The 20,467-nt window shown below is 44.9% G+C and overlaps 2 protein-coding genes across 2 annotated transcripts in view; one reads left to right on the top strand and one right to left on the bottom strand.

The window, feature by feature from the left end:
- The window catches only part of LOC148502505 (uncharacterized), a 346,350-nt gene that overhangs the window by 182,580 nt on the left and 143,303 nt on the right, over positions 1 to 20,467 (bottom strand). The window lies entirely within an intron of this gene.
- The window catches only part of LOC148502506 (uncharacterized), a 34,840-nt gene continuing 22,673 nt past the window's right edge, over positions 8,301 to 20,467 (top strand). The window contains exon 1 of the mRNA XM_088449773.1: positions 8,301 to 8,441. Within this exon, the coding sequence (XP_088305899.1) occupies positions 8,364 to 8,441 (78 nt within the window). The 5' untranslated portion in view covers positions 8,301 to 8,363. The remainder of the gene's footprint in view (positions 8,442 to 20,467) is intronic.

Genomic DNA, 20,467 nt, shown 5'->3' with positions numbered 1-20,467 from the left:
TTATTACTATTATTATACAGGGGGAGCAGCCTGTGGTGTCTTGTTCCTATTATACAGGGGGAGCAGCCTGTGGTGTCCTGTTACTATTATTATACAGGGGGCAGCCTGTGGTGTCCTGTTATTATTATTATACAGGGGGAGCAGCCTGTGGTGTCCTGCTATTATTATTATACAGGGGGAGCAGCCTGTGGTGTCCTGTTACTATTATTAAACAGTGGGAGCAGCCTGTGGTGTCCTGTTACTATTATTATACAGGGGAGCAGCCTGTGATGTCCTGTTATTATTATTATTATACAGGGGGAGCAGCCTGTGGTGTCCTGTTATTACTATTATTATACAGGGGGAGCAGCCTGTGGTGTCCTGTTATTACTATTATTATACAGGGGGAGCAGCCTGTGCTGTCCTGTTATTACTATTATTATACAGGGGGAGCAGCCTGTGGTGTCCTGTTATTACTATTATTATACAGGGGGAGCAGCCTGTGGTGTCCTGTTACTATTATTATACAGGGGGCAGCCTGTGGTGTCCTGTTATTATTATTATACAGGGGGAGCAGCCTGTGGTGTCCTGCTATTATTATACAGGGGGAGCAGCCTGTGGTGTCCTGTTACTATTATTAAACAGTGGGAGCAGCCTGTGGTGTCCTGTTACTATTATTATACAGGGGAGCAGCCTGTGGTGTCCTGTTATTATTATTATTATACAGGGGGAGCAGCCTGTGGTGTCCTGTTATTACTATTATTATACAGGGGGAGCAGCCTGTGGTGTCCTGTTATTACTATTATTATACAGGGGGAGCAGCCTGTGCTGTCCTGTTATTACTATTATTATACAGGGGGAGCAGCCTGTGGTGTCTTGTTCCTATTATACAGGGGGAGCAGCCTGTGGTGTCCTGTTACTATTATTATACAGGGGGCAGCCTGTGGTGTCCTGTTATTATTATTATACAGGGGGAGCAGCCTGTGGTGTCCTGCTATTATTATTATACAGGGGGAGCAGCCTGTGGTGTCCTGTTACTATTATTAAACAGTGGGAGCAGCCTGTGGTGTCCTGTTACTATTATTATACAGGGGAGCAGCCTGTGGTGTCCTGTTATTATTATTATTATACAGGGGGAGCAGCCTGTGGTGTCCTGTTATTACTATTATTATACAGGGGGAGCAGCCTGTGGTGTCCTGTTATTACTATTATTATACAGGGGGAGCAGCCTGTGCTGTCCTGTTATTACTATTATTATACAGGGGGAGTAGCCTGTGCTGTCCTGTTATTACTATTATTATACAGGGGGAGCAGCCTGTGGTGTCCTGTTATTTCTATTATTATACAGGGGGAGCAGCCTGTGGTGTCCTGTTATTACTATTATTATACAGGGGGAGCAGCCTGTGGTGTCTTGTTCCTATTATACAGGGGGAGCAGCCTGTGGTGTCCTGTTACTATTATTATACAGGGGGCAGCCTGTGGTGTCCTGTTATTATTATTATACAGGGGGAGCAGCCTGTGGTGTCCTGCTATTATTATTATACAGGGGGAGCAGCCTGTGGTGTCCTGTTACTATTATTAAACAGTGGGAGCAGCCTGTGGTGTCCTGTTACTATTATTATACAGGGGAGCAGCCTGTGATGTCCTGTTATTATTATTATTATACAGGGGGAGCAGCCTGTGGTGTCCTGTTATTACTATTATTATACAGGGGGAGCAGCCTGTGGTGTCCTGTTATTACTATTATTATACAGGGGGAGCAGCCTGTGGTGTCTTGTTCCTATTATACAGGGGGAGCAACCTGTGGTGTCCTGTTACTATTATTATACAGGGGGCAGCCTGTGGTGTCCTGCTATTATTATTATACAGGGGGAGCAGCCTGTGGTGTCCTATTACTATTATTAAACAGTGGGAGCAGCCTGTGGTGTCCTGTTACTATTATTATACAGGGGAGCAGCCTGTGGTGTCCTGTTATTATTATTATTATACAGGGGGAGCAGCCTGTGGTGTCCTGTTATTACTATTATTATACAGGGGGAGCAGCCTGTGGTGTCCTGTTACTATTATTATACAGGGGGCAGCCTGTGGTGTCCTGTTATTATTATTATACAGGGGGAGCAGCCTGTGGTGTCCTGCTATTATTATACAGGGGGAGCAGCCTGTGGTGTCCTGTTACTATTATTAAACAGTGGGAGCAGCCTGTGGTGTCCTGTTACTATTATTATACAGGGGAGCAGCCTGTGGTGTCCTGTTATTATTATTATTATACAGGGGGAGCAGCCTGTGGTGTCCTGTTATTACTATTATTATACAGGGGGAGCAGCCTGTGGTGTCCTGTTATTACTATTATTATACAGGGGGAGCAGCCTGTGCTGTCCTGTTATTACTATTATTATACAGGGGGAGCAGCCTGTGGTGTCTTGTTCCTATTATACAGGGGGAGCAGCCTGTGGTGTCCTGTTACTATTATTATACAGGGGGCAGCCTGTGGTGTCCTGTTATTATTATTATACAGGGGGAGCAGCCTGTGGTGTCCTGCTATTATTATTATACAGGGGGAGCAGCCTGTGGTGTCCTGTTACTATTATTAAACAGTGGGAGCAGCCTGTGGTGTCCTGTTACTATTATTATACAGGGGAGCAGCCTGTGGTGTCCTGTTATTATTATTATTATACAGGGGGAGCAGCCTGTGGTGTCCTGTTATTACTATTATTATACAGGGGGAGCAGCCTGTGGTGTCCTGTTATTACTATTATTATACAGGGGGAGCAGCCTGTGCTGTCCTGTTATTACTATTATTATACAGGGGGAGTAGCCTGTGCTGTCCTGTTATTACTATTATTATACAGGGGGAGCAGCCTGTGGTGTCCTGTTATTTCTATTATTATACAGGGGGAGCAGCCTGTGGTGTCCTGTTATTACTATTATTATACAGGGGGAGCAGCCTGTGGTGTCTTGTTCCTATTATACAGGGGGAGCAGCCTGTGGTGTCCTGTTACTATTATTATACAGGGGGCAGCCTGTGGTGTCCTGTTATTATTATTATACAGGGGGAGCAGCCTGTGGTGTCCTGCTATTATTATTATACAGGGGGAGCAGCCTGTGGTGTCCTGTTACTATTATTAAACAGTGGGAGCAGCCTGTGGTGTCCTGTTACTATTATTATATAGGGGAGCAGCCTGTGATGTCCTGTTATTATTATTATTATACAGGGGGAGCAGCCTGTGGTGTCCTGTTATTACTATTATTATACAGGGGGAGCAGCCTGTGGTGTCCTGTTATTACTATTATTATACAGGGGGAGCAGCCTGTGGTGTCTTGTTCCTATTATACAGGGGGAGCAACCTGTGGTGTCCTGTTACTATTATTATACAGGGGGCAGCCTGTGGTGTCCTGCTATTATTATTATACAGGGGGAGCAGCCTGTGGTGTCCTATTACTATTATTAAACAGTGGGAGCAGCCTGTGGTGTCCTGTTACTATTATTATACAGGGGAGCAGCCTGTGGTGTCCTGTTATTATTATTATTATACAGGGGGAGCAGCCTGTGGTGTCCTGTTATTACTATTATTATACAGGGGGAGCAGCCTGTGGTGTCCTGTTATTACTATTATTATACAGGGGGAGCAGCCTGTGGTGTCTTGTTCCTATTATACAGGGGGAGCAACCTGTGGTGTCCTGTTACTATTATTATACAGGGAGCAGCCTGTGGTGTCCTGTTGTTATTATTATACAGGGGGAGCAGCCTGTGGTGTCCTGCTATTATTATTATACAGGGGGAGCAGCCTGTGGTGTCCTATTACTATTATTAAACAGTGGGAGCAGCCTGTGGTGTCCTGTTACTATTATTATACAGGGGAGCAGCCTGTGGTGTCCTGTTATTATTATTATTATACAGGGGGAGCAGCCTGTGGTGTCCTGTTATTACTATTATTATACAGGGGGAGCAGCCTGTGGTGTCCTGTTATTACTATTATTATACAGGGGGAGCAGCCTGTGGTGTCCTGTTATTACTATTATTATACAGGGGGAGTAGCCTGTGCTGTCCTGTTATTACTATTATTATACAGGGGGAGCAGCCTGTGGTGTCCTGTTATTTCTATTATTATACAGGGGGAGCAGCCTGTGGTGTCCTGTTATTACTATTATTATACAGGGGGAGCAGCCTGTGGTGTCTTGTTCCTATTATACAGGGGGAGCAGCCTGTGGTGTCCTGTTACTATTATTATACAGGGGGCAGCCTGTGGTGTCCTGTTATTATTATTATACAGGGGGAGCAGCCTGTGGTGTCCTGCTATTATTATTATACAGGGGGAGCAGCCTGTGGTGTCCTGTTACTATTATTAAACAGTGGGAGCAGCCTGTGGTGTCCTGTTACTATTATTATACAGGGGAGCAGCCTGTGATGTCCTGTTATTATTATTATTATTATTATACAGGGGGAGCAGCCTGTGGTGTCCTGTTATTACTATTATTATACAGGGGGAGCAGCCTGTGGTGTCCTGTTATTACTATTATTATACAGGGGGAGCAGCCTGTGCTGTCCTGTTATTACTATTATTATACAGGGGGAGCAGCCTGTGGTGTCCTGTTATTACTATTATTATACAGGGGGAGCAGCCTGTGGTGTCCTGTTACTATTATTATACAGGGGGCAGCCTGTGGTGTCCTGTTATTATTATTATACAGGGGGAGCAGCCTGTGGTGTCCTGCTATTATTATTATACAGGGGGAGCAGCCTGTGGTGTCCTGTTACTATTATTAAACAGTGGGAGCAGCCTGTGGTGTCCTGTTACTATTATTATACAGGGGAGCAGCCTGTGGTGTCCTGTTATTATTATTATTATACAGGGGGAGCAGCCTGTGGTGTCCTGTTATTACTATTATTATACAGGGGGAGCAGCCTGTGGTGTCCTGTTATTATTATACAGGGGGAGCAGCCTGTGCTGTCCTGTTATTACTATTATTATACAGGGGGAGCAGCCTGTGGTGTCTTGTTCCTATTATACAGGGGGAGCAGCCTGTGGTGTCCTGTTACTATTATTATACAGGGGGCAGCCTGTGGTGTCCTGTTATTATTATTATACAGGGGGAGCAGCCTGTGGTGTCCTGCTATTATTATTATACAGGGGGAGCAGCCTGTGGTGTCCTGTTACTATTATTAAACAGTGGGAGCAGCCTGTGGTGTCCTGTTACTATTATTATACAGGGGAGCAGCCTGTGGTGTCCTGTTATTATTATTATTATACAGGGGGAGCAGCCTGTGGTGTCCTGTTATTACTATTATTATACAGGGGGAGCAGCCTGTGGTGTCCTGTTATTACTATTATTATACAGGGGGAGCAGCCTGTGCTGTCCTGTTATTACTATTATTATACAGGGGGAGCAGCCTGTGGTGTCCTGTTATTACTATTATTATACAGGGGGAGCAGCCTGTGGTGTCCTGTTACTATTATTATACAGGGGGCAGCCTGTGGTGTCCTGTTATTATTATTATACAGCGGGAGCAGCCTGTGGTGTCCTGCTATTATTATTATACAGGGGGAGCAGCCTGTGGTGTCCTGTTACTATTATTAAACAGTGGGAGCAGCCTGTGGTGTCCTGTTATTATTATTATTATACAGGGGGAGCAGCCTGTGGTGTCCTGTTATTACTATTATTATACAGGGGGAGCAGCCTGTGGTGTCCTGTTATTACTATTATTATACAGGGGGAGCAGCCTGTGCTGTCCTGTTATTACTATTATTATACAGGGGGAGCAGCCTGTGGTGTCCTGTTATTACTATTATTATACAGGGGGAGCAGCCTGTGGTGTCCTGTTATTACTATTATTATACAGGGGGAGCAGCCTGTGGTGTCCTGTTACTATTATTATACAGGGGGCAGCCTGTGGTGTCCTGTTATTATTATTATACAGGGGGAGCAGCCTGTGGTGTCCTGCTATTATTATTATACAGGGGGAGCAGCCTGTGGTGTCCTGTTACTATTATTAAACAGTGGGAGCAGCCTGTGGTGTCCTGTTACTATTATTATACAGGGGGGCAGCCTGTGGTGTCCTGTTATTATTATTATTATACAGGGGGAGCAGCCTGTGGTGTCCTGTTATTATTATACAGGGGGAGCAGCCTGTGGTGTCCTGTTATTACTATTATTATACAGGGGGAGCAGCCTGTGGTGTCCTGTTATTACTATTATTATACAGGGGGAGCAGCCTGTGGTGTCCTGTTACTATTTTTATACAGTGGGAGCAGCCTGTGGTGTCCTGTTATTATTATTTTTATACAGGGGGAGCAGCCTGTGTTGTCCTGTTACTATTATTATACAGTGGGAGCAGCCTGTGGTATCCTGTTATTATTATTATACAGGGGGAACAGCCTGTGGTGTCCTGTTTCTATTATTATACAGGGGGCAGCCTGTGGTGCCCTGTTATTATTATTATACAGGGGGAGCAGCCTGTGGTGTCCTGCTATTATTATACAGGGGGAGCAACCTGTGGTGTCCTGTTACTATTATTATACAGTGGGAGCAGTCTGTGGTATCCTGTTATTATTATTTTACAGGGGGAGCAGCCTGTGGTGTCCTGTTACTATTATTATACAGGGGGCAGCCTGTGGTGTCCTGTTATTATTATACAGGGGGAGCAGCCTGTGGTGCCCTGCTATTATTATTATACAGGGGGAGCAGCCTGTGGTGTCCTGTTACTATTATTATACAGTGGGAGCAGCCTGTGGTGTCCTGTTACTATTATTATACAGGGGGGCAGCCTGTGGTGTCCTGTTATTATTATTATTATACAGGGGGAGCAGCCTGTGGTGTCCTGTTATTATTATTATTATACAGGGGGAGCAGCCTGTGGTGTCCTGTTATTATTATACAGGAGAGCTGCCTGTGGTGTCCTGTTACTGTTATTATACAGGGGGCAGCCTGTGGTGTCCTGTTACTATTATTAAACAGGGGGAGCAGCCTGTGGTGTCCTGTTATTATTATTATACAGGGGGAGCAGCCTGTGGTGTCCTGTTATTATTATTATACAGGGAGAGCAGCCTGTGGTGTCCTGTTACTATTATTATACAGTGGGAGCAGCCTGTGGTGTCCTGTTATTATTATACAGGGGGGGCAGCCTGTGATGTCCTGTTATTATTTTTATACAGGAGGAGCAGCCTGTGGTGTCCTGCTATTATTATACAGGGGGAGCAGCCTGTGGTGTCCTGTTACTATTATTATACAGGGGGAGCAGCCTGTGGTGTCCTGTTACTATTATTATACAGGGGGAGCAGCCTGTGGTGTCCTGTTATTATTATTTTACAGGGGGAGCAGCCTGTGTTTATAGCTGCAGAGTGATAATAACAGTAATGAGTGGTCAGGGAATAATACATAATAGGTATAATACGTATGTACAGTATATACCATATGATACATAACAGGAGCTGGGGAAGGATGTGTGAGAAGGACACAGACAGGCCATGTAATAAAGGGCTGCACTCCCTGAGCTGAGACTGTCTGTCATGGCGTCTTGTTATCCTGAGCAATAGAGACTCTCTCAGAGACAGCCAGTGGCTGTGACAGTCCCCAGATCCTCAGAGTGTCACTGATTATCCCCCAGGACATGTCTCACCCCACCCTACGCTGCACACACACGGCCGGCAGGCTGGTCACACATGTAACATACATCTGAGGTGCGGTCATTTGTCATTTCATCATTTGTGCAGAGTGACTGATGGGATTCTGTACTGTGTAACCCTTTGTGTGTCCCCTGGGCTGCCTGCTGTCCTATCCCTGTGTTATTAACCTCTTCTGTTCCCTTCCCCCTCCCCTGTGTTACTGACACCTCTGTACAGCTGTTATACCCCCTGTTGTGTGCTCTGTATTCCTATGTTACTTCCCCTCTCCCCATATCTGCACCCCTTCTGCTCTCCTGTGTACTCTCCCCTCACACCCCTGTTATCTGTATGACCTCAGTATAGTCACAGACTCTCTCAGTATCTGGAATAAATTTAAAACAAAAGTAAAAAATCCCCAAATCCCTAATTCATGTGTTTGTAAAAGATTCACGTGGAGCAAATTGCACCAAATATATGTCTTGGAGGAATAAGACCCCCGGCCAGGAGAGGAGCATTGGTGTAACCTTATGCAGTACAGCGTTGTGTGACGGCCTCTGAGGAGCCTTATGGGGTTGGGTCACAGGAACCTCTGACAGACACTGACCAGGGCTCTATGGCTGGGGGGGACGGGGAGACTTACTGGTCACTCAGTGTTACATGTCTGACTGTGTTATGTGTGTTCTCTGTGATGTGTATTATATTTATTCCTAGACTGTCCTGCTGTGAGGAACCAAAGTATTTATTTCACGTCACACGTTCTGCATTCTCACTGATTCACTGAGGATGGACATGGATGAAAGTCACAGGACTGAGAGGATCTTACATCTCACCCTGGAGATCATCTACCTGCTGACTGGGGAGGTGAGGGGATCTGGGAATGTCACAGTGACATCACTTATATCTATAGTAATAAAACAGGGACATGACTGGGGAGGTGAGGGGATCTGGGAGTGTCACAGTGACATCACTTATATCTATAGTAATAATACAGGGACATGACTGGGGAGGTGAGGGGATCTGGGAGTGTCACAGTGATATCACTTATATCTATAATAATAATACAGGGACATGACTGGGGAGGTGAGGGGATCTGGGAGTGTCACAGTGACATCACTTATACCTATAGTAATAATAAAGGGACATGACTGGGGAGGTGAGGGGATCTGGGAGTATCACAGTGACATCACTAATATCTATAGTAATAATACAGGGACATGACTGGGGAGGTGAGGGGATCTGGGAGTGTCACAGTGACATCACTTATATCTATAGTAATAATACAGGGACATGACTGGGGAGGTGAGAGGATCTGGGAGTGTCACAGTGACATCATTTAAATCTATAGTAATAATACAGGGACATGACTGGGGAGGTGAGGGGACCTGGGAGTGTCAGTGACATCACCTATATCTATAGTAATAATACAGGGACATGACTGGGGAGGTGAGAGGGTCTGGGGGTGTCACAGTGACATCACCTATATCTATAGTAATAAAACAGGGACATGACTGGGGAGGTGAGGGGATCTGGGAGTGTCACAGTGACATCACTTATATCTATAGTAATAATACAGGGACATGACTGGGGAGGTGAGGGGATCTGGGGGTGTCACAGTAACATCACTTATATCTATAGTAATAATACAGGGACATGACTGGGGAGGTGAGAGGGTCTGGGAGTGTCACAGTGACATCACTTATATCTATAGTAATAATACAGGGACATGACTGGGGAGGTGAGAGGGTCTGGGGGTGTCACAGTGACATCACTTATATCTATAGTAATAATACAGGGACATGACTGGGGAGGTGAGGGGATCTGGGAGTGTCACAGTGACATCACTTATATCTATAGTAATAAAACAGGGACATGACTGGGGAGGTGAGGGGATCTGGGAGTGTTACAGTGACATCACTTATATTTATAGTGATAATACAGGGACATGACTGGGGAGGTGAGGGGATCTGGGAGTGTCACAGTGACATCACTTATATCTATAGTAATAATACATGGACATGACTGGGGAGGTGAGGGGATCTGGGAGTGTCACAGTGACATCACTTATATCTATAGTAATAAAACAGGGACATGACTGGGGAGGTGAGGGGATCTGGGAGTGTCACAGTGACATCACTTATATCTATAGTAATAAAACAGGGACATGACTGGGGAGGTGAGGGGATCTGGGAGTGTCACAGTGACATCACTTATATCTATAGTAATAAAACAGGGACATGACTGTGGAGGTGAGGGGATCTAGGAGTGTCACAGTGACATCACTTATATCTATAGTAATAATACAGGGACATGACTGGGGAGGTGAGGGGATCTGGGAGTGTCAGTGACATCACTTATATCTATAGTAATAATACAGGGACATGACTGGGGAGGTGAGGGGATCTGGGAGTGTCACAGTGACATCACTTATATCTATAGTAATAATACAGGGACATGACTGGGGAGGTGAGAGGATCTGGGAGTGTCACAGTGACATCATTTATATCTATAGTAATAATACAGGGACATGACTGGGGAGGTGAGGGGATCTGGGAGTGTCACAGTGACATCACTTATATCTATAGTAATAATACAGGGACATGACTGGGGAGGTGAGGGGATCTGGGAGTGTCACAGTGACATCACTTATATCTATAGTAATAATACAGGGACATGACTGGGGAGGTGAGAGGATCTGGGAGTGTGACAGTGACATCACTTATATCTATAGTAATAATACAGGGACATGACTGGGGAGGTGAGGGGATCTGGGAGTGTCACAGTGACATCATTTAAATCTATAGTAATAATACAGGGACATGACTGGGGAGGTGAGGGGATCTGGGAGTGTCACAGTGACATCACTTATATCTATAATAATAATACAGGGACATGACTGGGGAGGTGAGGGGATCTGGGAGTGTCACAGTGACATCACTTATACCTATAGTAATAATAAAGGGACATGACTGGGGAGGTGAGGGGATCTGGGATTGTCACAGCGACATCACTTATAGCTATAGTAATAATATAGGGACATGACTGGGGAGGTGAGGGGATCTGGGAGTGTCACAGTGACATCACTAATATCTATAGTAATAATACAGGGACATGACTGGGGAGGTGAGGGGATCTTGGAGTGTCACAGTGACATCACTTATATCTATAGTAATAATACAGGGACATCACTGGGGAGGTGAGGGGATCTGGGAGTGTCACAGTGACATCATTTATATCTATAGTAATAATACAGGGACATGACTGGGGAGGTGAGGGGATCTGGGAGTGTCACAGTGACATCACTTATATCTATAGTAATAATACAGGGACATGACTGGGGAGGTGAGCGGATCTGGGAGTGTCACAGTGACATCACTTATACCTATAGTAATAATAAAGGGACATGACTGGGGAGGTGAGGGGATCTGGGAGTGTCAGTGACATCACCTATATCTATAATAATAATATAGGGACATGACTGGGGAGGTGAGGGGACCTGGGAGTGTCAGTGACATCACCTATATCTATAGTAATAATACAGGGACATGACTGGGGAGGTGAGAGGGTCTGGGGGTGTCACAGTCACATCACCTATATCTATAGTAATAAAACAGGGACATGACTGGGGAGGTGAGGGGATCTGGGAGTGTCACAGTGACATCACTTATATCTATAGTAATAATACAGGGACATGACTGGGGAGGTGAGGGGATCTGGGGGTGTCACAGTAACATCACTTATATCTATAGTAATAATACAGGGACATGACTGGGGAGGTGAGAGGGTCTGGGAGTGTCACAGTGACATCACTTATATCTATAGTAATAATACAGGGACATGACTGGGGAGGTGAGAGGGTCTGGGGGTGTCACAGTGACATCACTTATATCTATAGTAATAATACAGGGACATGACTGGGGAGGTGAGGGGATCTGGGAGTGTCACAGTGACATCACTTATATCTATAGTAATAAAACAGGGACATGACTGGGGAGGTGAGGGGATCTGGGAGTGTTACAGTGACATCACTTATATTTATAGTGATAATACAGGGACATGACTGGGGAGGTGAGGGGATCTGGGAGTGTCACAGTGACATCACTTATATCTATAGTAATAATACATGGACATGACTGGGGAGGTGAGGGGATCTGGGAGTGTCACAGTGACATCACTTATATCTATAGTAATAAAACAGGGACATGACTGGGGAGGTGAGGGGATCTGGGAGTGTCACAGTGACATCACTTATATCTATAGTAATAAAACAGGGACATGACTGGGGAGGTGAGGGGATCTGGGAGTGTCACAGTGACATCACTTATATCTATAGTAATAAAACAGGGACATGACTGTGGAGGTGAGGGGATCTAGGAGTGTCACAGTGACATCACTTATATCTATAGTAATAATACAGGGACATGACTGGGGAGGTGAGGGGATCTGGGAGTGTCAGTGACATCACTTATATCTATAGTAATAATACAGGGACATGACTGGGGAGGTGAGGGGATCTGGGAGTGTCACAGTGACATCACTTATATCTATAGTAATAATACAGGGACATGACTGGGGAGGTGAGAGGATCTGGGAGTGTCACAGTGACATCATTTATATCTATAGTAATAATACAGGGACATGACTGGGGAGGTGAGGGGATCTGGGAGTGTCACAGTGACATCACTTATATCTATAGTAATAATACAGGGACATGACTGGGGAGGTGAGGGGATCTGGGAGTGTCACAGTGACATCACTTATATCTATAGTAATAATACAGGGACATGACTGGGGAGGTGAGAGGATCTGGGAGTGTGACAGTGACATCACTTATATCTATAGTAATAATACAGGGACATGACTGGGGAGGTGAGGGGATCTGGGAGTGTCACAGTGACATCATTTAAATCTATAGTAATAATACAGGGACATGACTGGGGAGGTGAGGGGATCTGGGAGTGTCACAGTGACATCACTTATATCTATAATAATAATACAGGGACATGACTGGGGAGGTGAGGGGATCTGGGAGTGTCACAGTGACATCACTTATACCTATAGTAATAATAAAGGGACATGACTGGGGAGGTGAGGGGATCTGGGATTGTCACAGCGACATCACTTATAGCTATAGTAATAATATAGGGACATGACTGGGGAGGTGAGGGGATCTGGGAGTGTCACAGTGACATCACTAATATCTATAGTAATAATACAGGGACATGACTGGGGAGGTGAGGGGATCTTGGAGTGTCACAGTGACATCACTTATATCTATAGTAATAATACAGGGACATCACTGGGGAGGTGAGGGGATCTGGGAGTGTCACAGTGACATCATTTATATCTATAGTAATAATACAGGGACATGACTGGGGAGGTGAGGGGATCTGGGAGTGTCACAGTGACATCACTTATATCTATAGTAATAATACAGGGACATGACTGGGGAGGTGAGCGGATCTGGGAGTGTCACAGTGACATCACTTATACCTATAGTAATAATAAAGGGACATGACTGGGGAGGTGAGGGGATCTGGGAGTGTCAGTGACATCACCTATATCTATAATAATAATATAGGGACATGACTGGGGAGGTGAAGGGATATGGGAGTGTCAGTGACATCACCTATATCTATAGTAATAATACAGGGACATGACTGGGGAGGTGAGGGGATCTGGGAGTGTCACAGTCACATCACTTATATCTATAGTAATAATACAGGGACATGACTGGGGAGGTGAGGGGATCTGGGAGTGTCACAGTGACATCACTTATATCTTTATTAATAATACAGGGACATGACTGGGGAGGTGAGGGGATCTGGGAGTGTCACAGTGACATCATTTATATCTATAGTAATAATACAGGGACATGACTGGGGAGGTGAGGGGATCTGGGAGTGTCAGTGACATCACCTATATCTATAGTAATAATACAGGGACATGACTGGGGAGGTGAGAGGATCTGGGAGTGTCACAGTGACATCACTTATATCTATAGAAATAATACAAGGACATGACTGGGGAGGTGAGGGGATCTGGGAGTGTCACAGTGACATCACTTATATCTATAGTAATAATACAGGGACATGACTGGGGAGGTGAGGGGATCTGGGAGTGTCACAGTGACATCACTTATATCTATAGTAATAATACAGGGACATGACTGGGGAGGTGAGGGGATCTGGGAGTGTCAGTGACATCACTTATACCCATAGTTATAATACAGGGACATGACTGGGGAGGTGAGAGGATCTGGGAGTGTCACAGTGACATCACTTATACCCAAAGTAATAATACAGGGACATGACTGCGGAGGTAAGGGGATCTGGGAGTGTCACAGTGACATCACTTATACCTATAGTAATAACACAGGGACATGACTGGGGAGGTGAGAGGATCTGGGAGTGTCACAGTGACATCATTTATATCTATAGTAATAATACAGGGACATGACTGGGGAGGTGAGGGGATCTTGGAGTGTCACAGTGACATCATTTATATCTTTAGTAATAATACAAGGACATGACTGGGGAGGTGAGGGGATCTGGGAGTGTCACAGTGACATCATTTATATCTATAGTAATAACACAGGGACATGACTGGGGAGGTGAGGGGATCTGGGAGTGTCACAGTGACATCACTTATATCTATAGTAATAATACAGGGACATGACTGGGGAGGTGAGGGGATCTGGGAGTGTCACAGTGACATCATTTATATCTATAGTAATAATACAAGGACATGACTGGGGAGGTGAGAGGATCTGTGAGTGTCACAGTGACATCACCTATATCTATAGTAATAATACAGAGACTTGACTGGGGAGGTGAGGGGATCTGTGAGTGTCACAGTGACATCACCTATATCTATAGTAATAATACAGGGACATGACTGGGGAGGTGAGGGGATCTGGGAGTGTCACAGTGACATCATTTATATCTATAGTAATAATACAGGGACATGACTGGGGAGGTGAGGGGATCTGGGAGTGTCACAGTGACATCACTTATATCTATAGTAATAAAACAGGGACATGACTGGGGAGGTGAGCGGATCTGGGAGTGTCACAGTGACATCACTTATACCTATAGTAATAATAAAGGGACATGACTGGGGAGGTGAGGGGATCTGGGAGTGTCACAGTGACATCACTTAAATCTATAGTAATAATACAGGGACATGACTGGGGAGGTGAGGGGATTTTGGAGTCACAGTGACATCACTTATACCCATAGTAATAATACAGGGACATGACTGGGGAGGTGAGAGGATCTGGGAGTGTCACAGTGACATCACTTATACCCAAAGTAATAATACAGGGACATGACTGCGGAGGTAAGGGGATCTGGGAGTGTCACAGTGACATCACTTATACCTATAGTAATAACACAGGGACATGACTGGGGAGGTGAGTGGATCTGGGTGTGTCACAGTGACATCATTTATATCTATAGTAATAATACATGGACATGACTGGGGAGGTGAGGGGATCTGGGAGTGTCAGTGACATCACTTATATCTATAGTAATAATAAAGGGACATGACTGGGGAGGTGAGGGAATCTGGAAGTGTGACAGTGACATCATTTATATCTTTAGTAATAATACAGGGACATGACTGGGGAGGTGAGGGGATCTGGGAGTGTCACAGTGACATCATTTATATCTATAGTAATAATACAGGGACATGACTGGGGAGGTGAGGGGATCTGGGAGTGTCACAGTGACATCACTTATATCTATAGTAATAATACAGAGACTTGACTGGGGAGGTGAGGGGATCTGTGAGTGTCACAGTGACATCACCTATATCTATAGTAATAATACAGGGACATGACTGGGGAGGTGAGGGGATCTGGGAGTGTCACAGTGACATCATTTATATCTATAGTAATAATACAGGGACATGACTGGGGAGGTGAGGGGATCTGGGAGTGTCACAGTGACATCACTTATATCTATAGTAATAAAACAAGGACATGACTGGGGAGGTGAGCGGATCTGGGAGTGTCACAGTGACATCACTTATACCTATAGTAATAATAAAGGTACATGACTGGGGAGGTGAGGGGATCTGGGAGTGTCACAGTGACATCACTTAAATCTATAGTAATAATACAGGGACATGACTGGGGAGGTGAGGGGATTTTGGAGTCACAGTGACATCACTTATACCCATAGTAATAATACAGGGACATGACTGGGGAGGTGAGAGGATCTGGGAGTGTCACAGTGACATCACTTATACCCAAAGTAATAATACAGGAACATGACTGCGGAGGTAAGGGGATCTGGGAGTGTCACAGTGACATCACTTATACCTATAGTAATAACACAGGGACATGACTGGGGAGGTGAGTGGATCTGGGTGTGTCACAGTGACATCATTTATATCTATAGTAATAATACATGGACATGACTGGGGAGGTGAGGGGATCTGGGAGTGTCAGTGACATCACTTATATCTATAGTAATAATAAAGGGACATGACTGGGGAGGTGAGGGGATCTGGAAGTGTGACAGTGACATCATTTATATCTTTAGTAATAATACAGGGACATGACTGGGGAGGTGAGGGGATCTGTGAGTGTCACAGTGACATCACCTATATCTATAGTAATAATACAGGGACATGACTGGGGAGGTGAGGGGATCTGTGAGTGTCACAGTGACATCACCTATATCTATAGTAATAATACAGGGACATGACTGGGGAGGTGAGAGGATCTGGGTGTGTCACAGTGACATCATTTATATCTATAGTAATAATACATGGACATGACGGGAGGTGAGGGGATCTTGGAGTGTCAGTGACATCACTTATATCTATAGTAATAATACAGGGGCATGACTGGGGAGGTGAGGGGATCTGGGTGTGTCACAGTGACATCACTTATATCTATAGTAATAATACAGGGACATGACTGGGGAGGTGAGGGGATCTTGGAGTGTCAGTGACATCACTTATATCTATAGTAATAATACAGGGACAAGACTGGGGAGGTGAGGGGATCTGGGAGTGTCACAGTGACATCATTTATATCTTTAGTAATAATACAGGGACATGACTGGGGAGGTGAGGGGATCTGGGAGTGTCACAGTGACATCATTTATATCTTTAGTAATAATACATGGACATGACTGGGGAGGTGAGGGGATCTTGGAGTGTCAGTGACATCACCTATATCTATAGTAATAATACAGGGACATGACTGGGGAGGTGAGGGGATCTTGGAGTGTCAGTGACATCACCAATATCTATAGTAATAATACAGGGACATGACTGGGGAGGTGAGGGGATCTGGGAGTGTCAGTGACATCTCCTATCTCTATAGTAATAATACAGGGACATGACTGGGGAGGTGAGGGGATCTGGGAGTGTCACAGTGACATCACTTATATCTATAGTAATAATACAGGGACATGACTGGGGAGGTGAGGGGATCTGTGAGTGTCACAGTGACATCACTTATATCTATAGTAATAATACAGGGACATGACTGGGGATGTGAGAGGGTCTGGGAGTGTCACAGTGACATCACTTACATCTATAGTAATAATACAGTGACATGACTGGGGAGGTGAGTGGATCTGGGTGTGTCAGTGACATCACCTATATCTATAGTAATAATACAGGGACATGACTGGGGAGGTGAGGGGATCTGGGAGTGTCAGTGACATCACCTATATCTATAGTAATAATAAAGGGACATGACTGGGGAGGTGAGGGGATCTGGGAGTGTCACAGTGACATCATTTATATCTTTAGTAATAATACAAGGACATGACTGGGGAGGTGAGGGGATCTGGGAGTGTCACAGTGACATCATTTATATCTATAGTAATAACACAGGGACATGACTGGGGAGGTGAGGGGATCTGGAAGTGTCACAGTGACATCATTTATATCTTTAGTAATAATACAAGGACATGACTGGGGAGGTGAGGGGATCTGTGAGTGTCACAGTGACATCACCTATATCTATAGTAATAATACAGGGACATGACTGGGGAGGTGAGGGGATCTGTGAGTGTCACAGTGACATCACCTATATCTATAGTAATAATACAGGGACATGACTGGGGAGGTGAGAGGATCTGGGTGTGTCACAGTGACATCATTTATATCTATAGTAATAATACATGGACATGACGGGAGGTGAGGGGATCTTGGAGTGTCAGTGACATCACTTATATCTATAGTAATAATACAGGGACATGACTGGGGAGGTGAGGGGATCTGGGTGTGTCACAGTGACATCACTTATATCTATAGTAATAATACAGGGACATGACTGGGGAGGTGAGGGGATCTTGGAGTGTCAGTGACATCACTTATATCTATAGTAATAATACAGGGACAAGACTGGGGAGGTGAGGGGATCTGGGAGTGTCACAGTGACATCATTTATATCTTTAGTAATAATACAGGGACATGACTGGGGAGGTGAGGGGATCTGGGAGTGTCACAGTGACATCATTTATATCTTTAGTAATAATACATGGACATGACTGGGGAGGTGAGGGGATCTTGGAGTGTCAGTGACATCACCTATATCTATAGTAATAATACAGGGACATGACTGGGGAGGTGAGGGGATCTGGGAGTGTCACAGTGACATCACCTATATCTATAGTAATAATACAGGGACATGACTGGGGAGGTGAGGGGATCTTGGAGTGTCAGTGACATCACCAATATCTATAGTAATAATACAGGGACATGACTGGGGAGGTGAGGGGATCTGGGAGTGTCAGTGACATCTCCTATCTCTATAGTAATAATACAGGGACATGACTGGGGAGGTGAGGGGATCTGGGAGTGTCACAGTGACATCACTTATATCTATAGTAATAATACAGGGACATGACTGGGGAGGTGAGGGGATCTGTGAGTGTCACAGTGACATCACTTATATCTATAGTAATAATACAGGGTCATGACTGGGGAGGTGAGAGGATCTGGGAGTGTCACAGTGACATCATTTATATCTATAGTAATAATACAGGGACATGACTGGGGAGGTGAGGGGATCTGGGGGTGTCACAGTGACATCACTTATATCTATAGTAATAATACAGGGACATGACTGGGGAGGTGAGAGGATCTGGGAGTGTCACAGTGACATCACTTATATCTATAGTAATAATACAGGGACATGACTGGGGAGGTGAGTGGATCTGGGTGTGTCACAGTGACATCATTTATATCTATAGTAATAATACATGGACATGACTGGGGAGGTGAGGGGATCTTGGAGTGTCAGTGACATCACCTATATCTATAGTAATAATACAGGGACATGACTGGGGAGGTGAGGGGATCTGGGAGTGTCAGTGACATCACCTATATCTATAGTAATAATAAAGGGACATGACTGGGGAGGTGAGGGGATCTGGGAGTGTCACAGTGACATCATTTATATCTTTAGTAATAATACAAGGACATGACTGGGGAGGTGAGGGGATCTGGGAGTGTCACAGTGACATCATTTATATCTATAGTAATAACACAGGGACATGACTGGGGAGGTGAGGGGATCTGGAAGTGTCACAGTGACATCATTTATATCTTTAGTAATAATACAAGGACATGACTGGGGAGGTGAGGGGATCTGTGAGTGTCACAGTGACATCACCTATATCTATAGTAATAATACAGGGACATGACTGGGGAGGTGAGGGGATCTGGGAGTGTCACAGTGACATCATTTATATCTATAGTAATAATACAGGGACATGACTGGGGAGGTGAGGGGATCTGGGAGTGTCACAGTGACATCACTTATATCTATAGTAATAAAACAGGGACATGACTGGGGAGGTGAGCGGATCTGGGAGTGTCACAGTGACATCACTTATACCTATAGTAATAATAAAGGGACATGACTGGGGAGGTGAGGGGATCTGGGAGTGTCACAGTGACATCACTTACATCTATAGTAATAATACAGGGACATGACTGGGGAGGTGAGGGGATCTTGGAGTCACAGTGACATCACTTATACCCATAGTAATAATACAGGGACATGACTGGGGAGGTGAGAGGATCTGGGAGTGTCACAGTGACATCACTTATACCCAAAGTAATAATACAGGGACATGACTGCGGAGGTAAGGGGATCTGGGAGTGTCACAGTGACATCACTTATACCTATAGTAATAACACAGGGACATGACTGGGGAGGTGAGTGGATCTGGGTGTGTCACAGTGACATCATTTATATCTATAGTAATAATACATGGACATGACTGGGGAGGTGAGGGGATCTGGGAGTGTCAGTGACATCACCTATATCTATAGTAATAATAAAGGGACATGACTGGGGACGTGAGGGGATCTGGAAGTGTGACAGTGACATCATTTATATCTTTAGTAATAATACAGGGACATGACTGGGGAGGTGAGGGGATCTGTGAGTGTCACAGTGACATCACCTATATCTATAGTAATAATACAGGGACATGACTGGGGAGGTGAGGGGATCTGGGAGTGTCACATTGATATCACTTATATCTATAGTAATAATACAGGGACATGACTGGGGAGGTGAGAGGGTCTGGGAGTGTCACAGTGACATCACCTATATCTATAGTAATAATACAGGGACATGACTGGGGAGGTGAGGGGATCTGAGTGTGTCACAGTGACATCACTTATATCTATAGTAATAATACAGGGACATGACTGGGGAGGTGAGTGGATCTGGGAGTGTCACAGTGACATCATTTATATCTTTAGTAATAATACAGGGACAAGACTGGGGAGGTGAGGGGATCTGGGAGTGTCACAGTGACATCACTTATATCTATAGTAATAATACAGGGACATGACTGGGGAGGTGAGGGGATCTGAGTGTGTCACAGTGACATCACTTATATCTA

This window comes from Taudactylus pleione, unplaced genomic scaffold (assembly GCF_031769625.1).
Source record: "Taudactylus pleione unplaced genomic scaffold, aTauple2 ptg000495l, whole genome shotgun sequence".
NCBI classification, from domain to species: Eukaryota; Metazoa; Chordata; class Amphibia; order Anura; family Myobatrachidae; genus Taudactylus; species Taudactylus pleione.
This window is presented reverse-complemented; position numbering and strand designations above follow the sequence as displayed.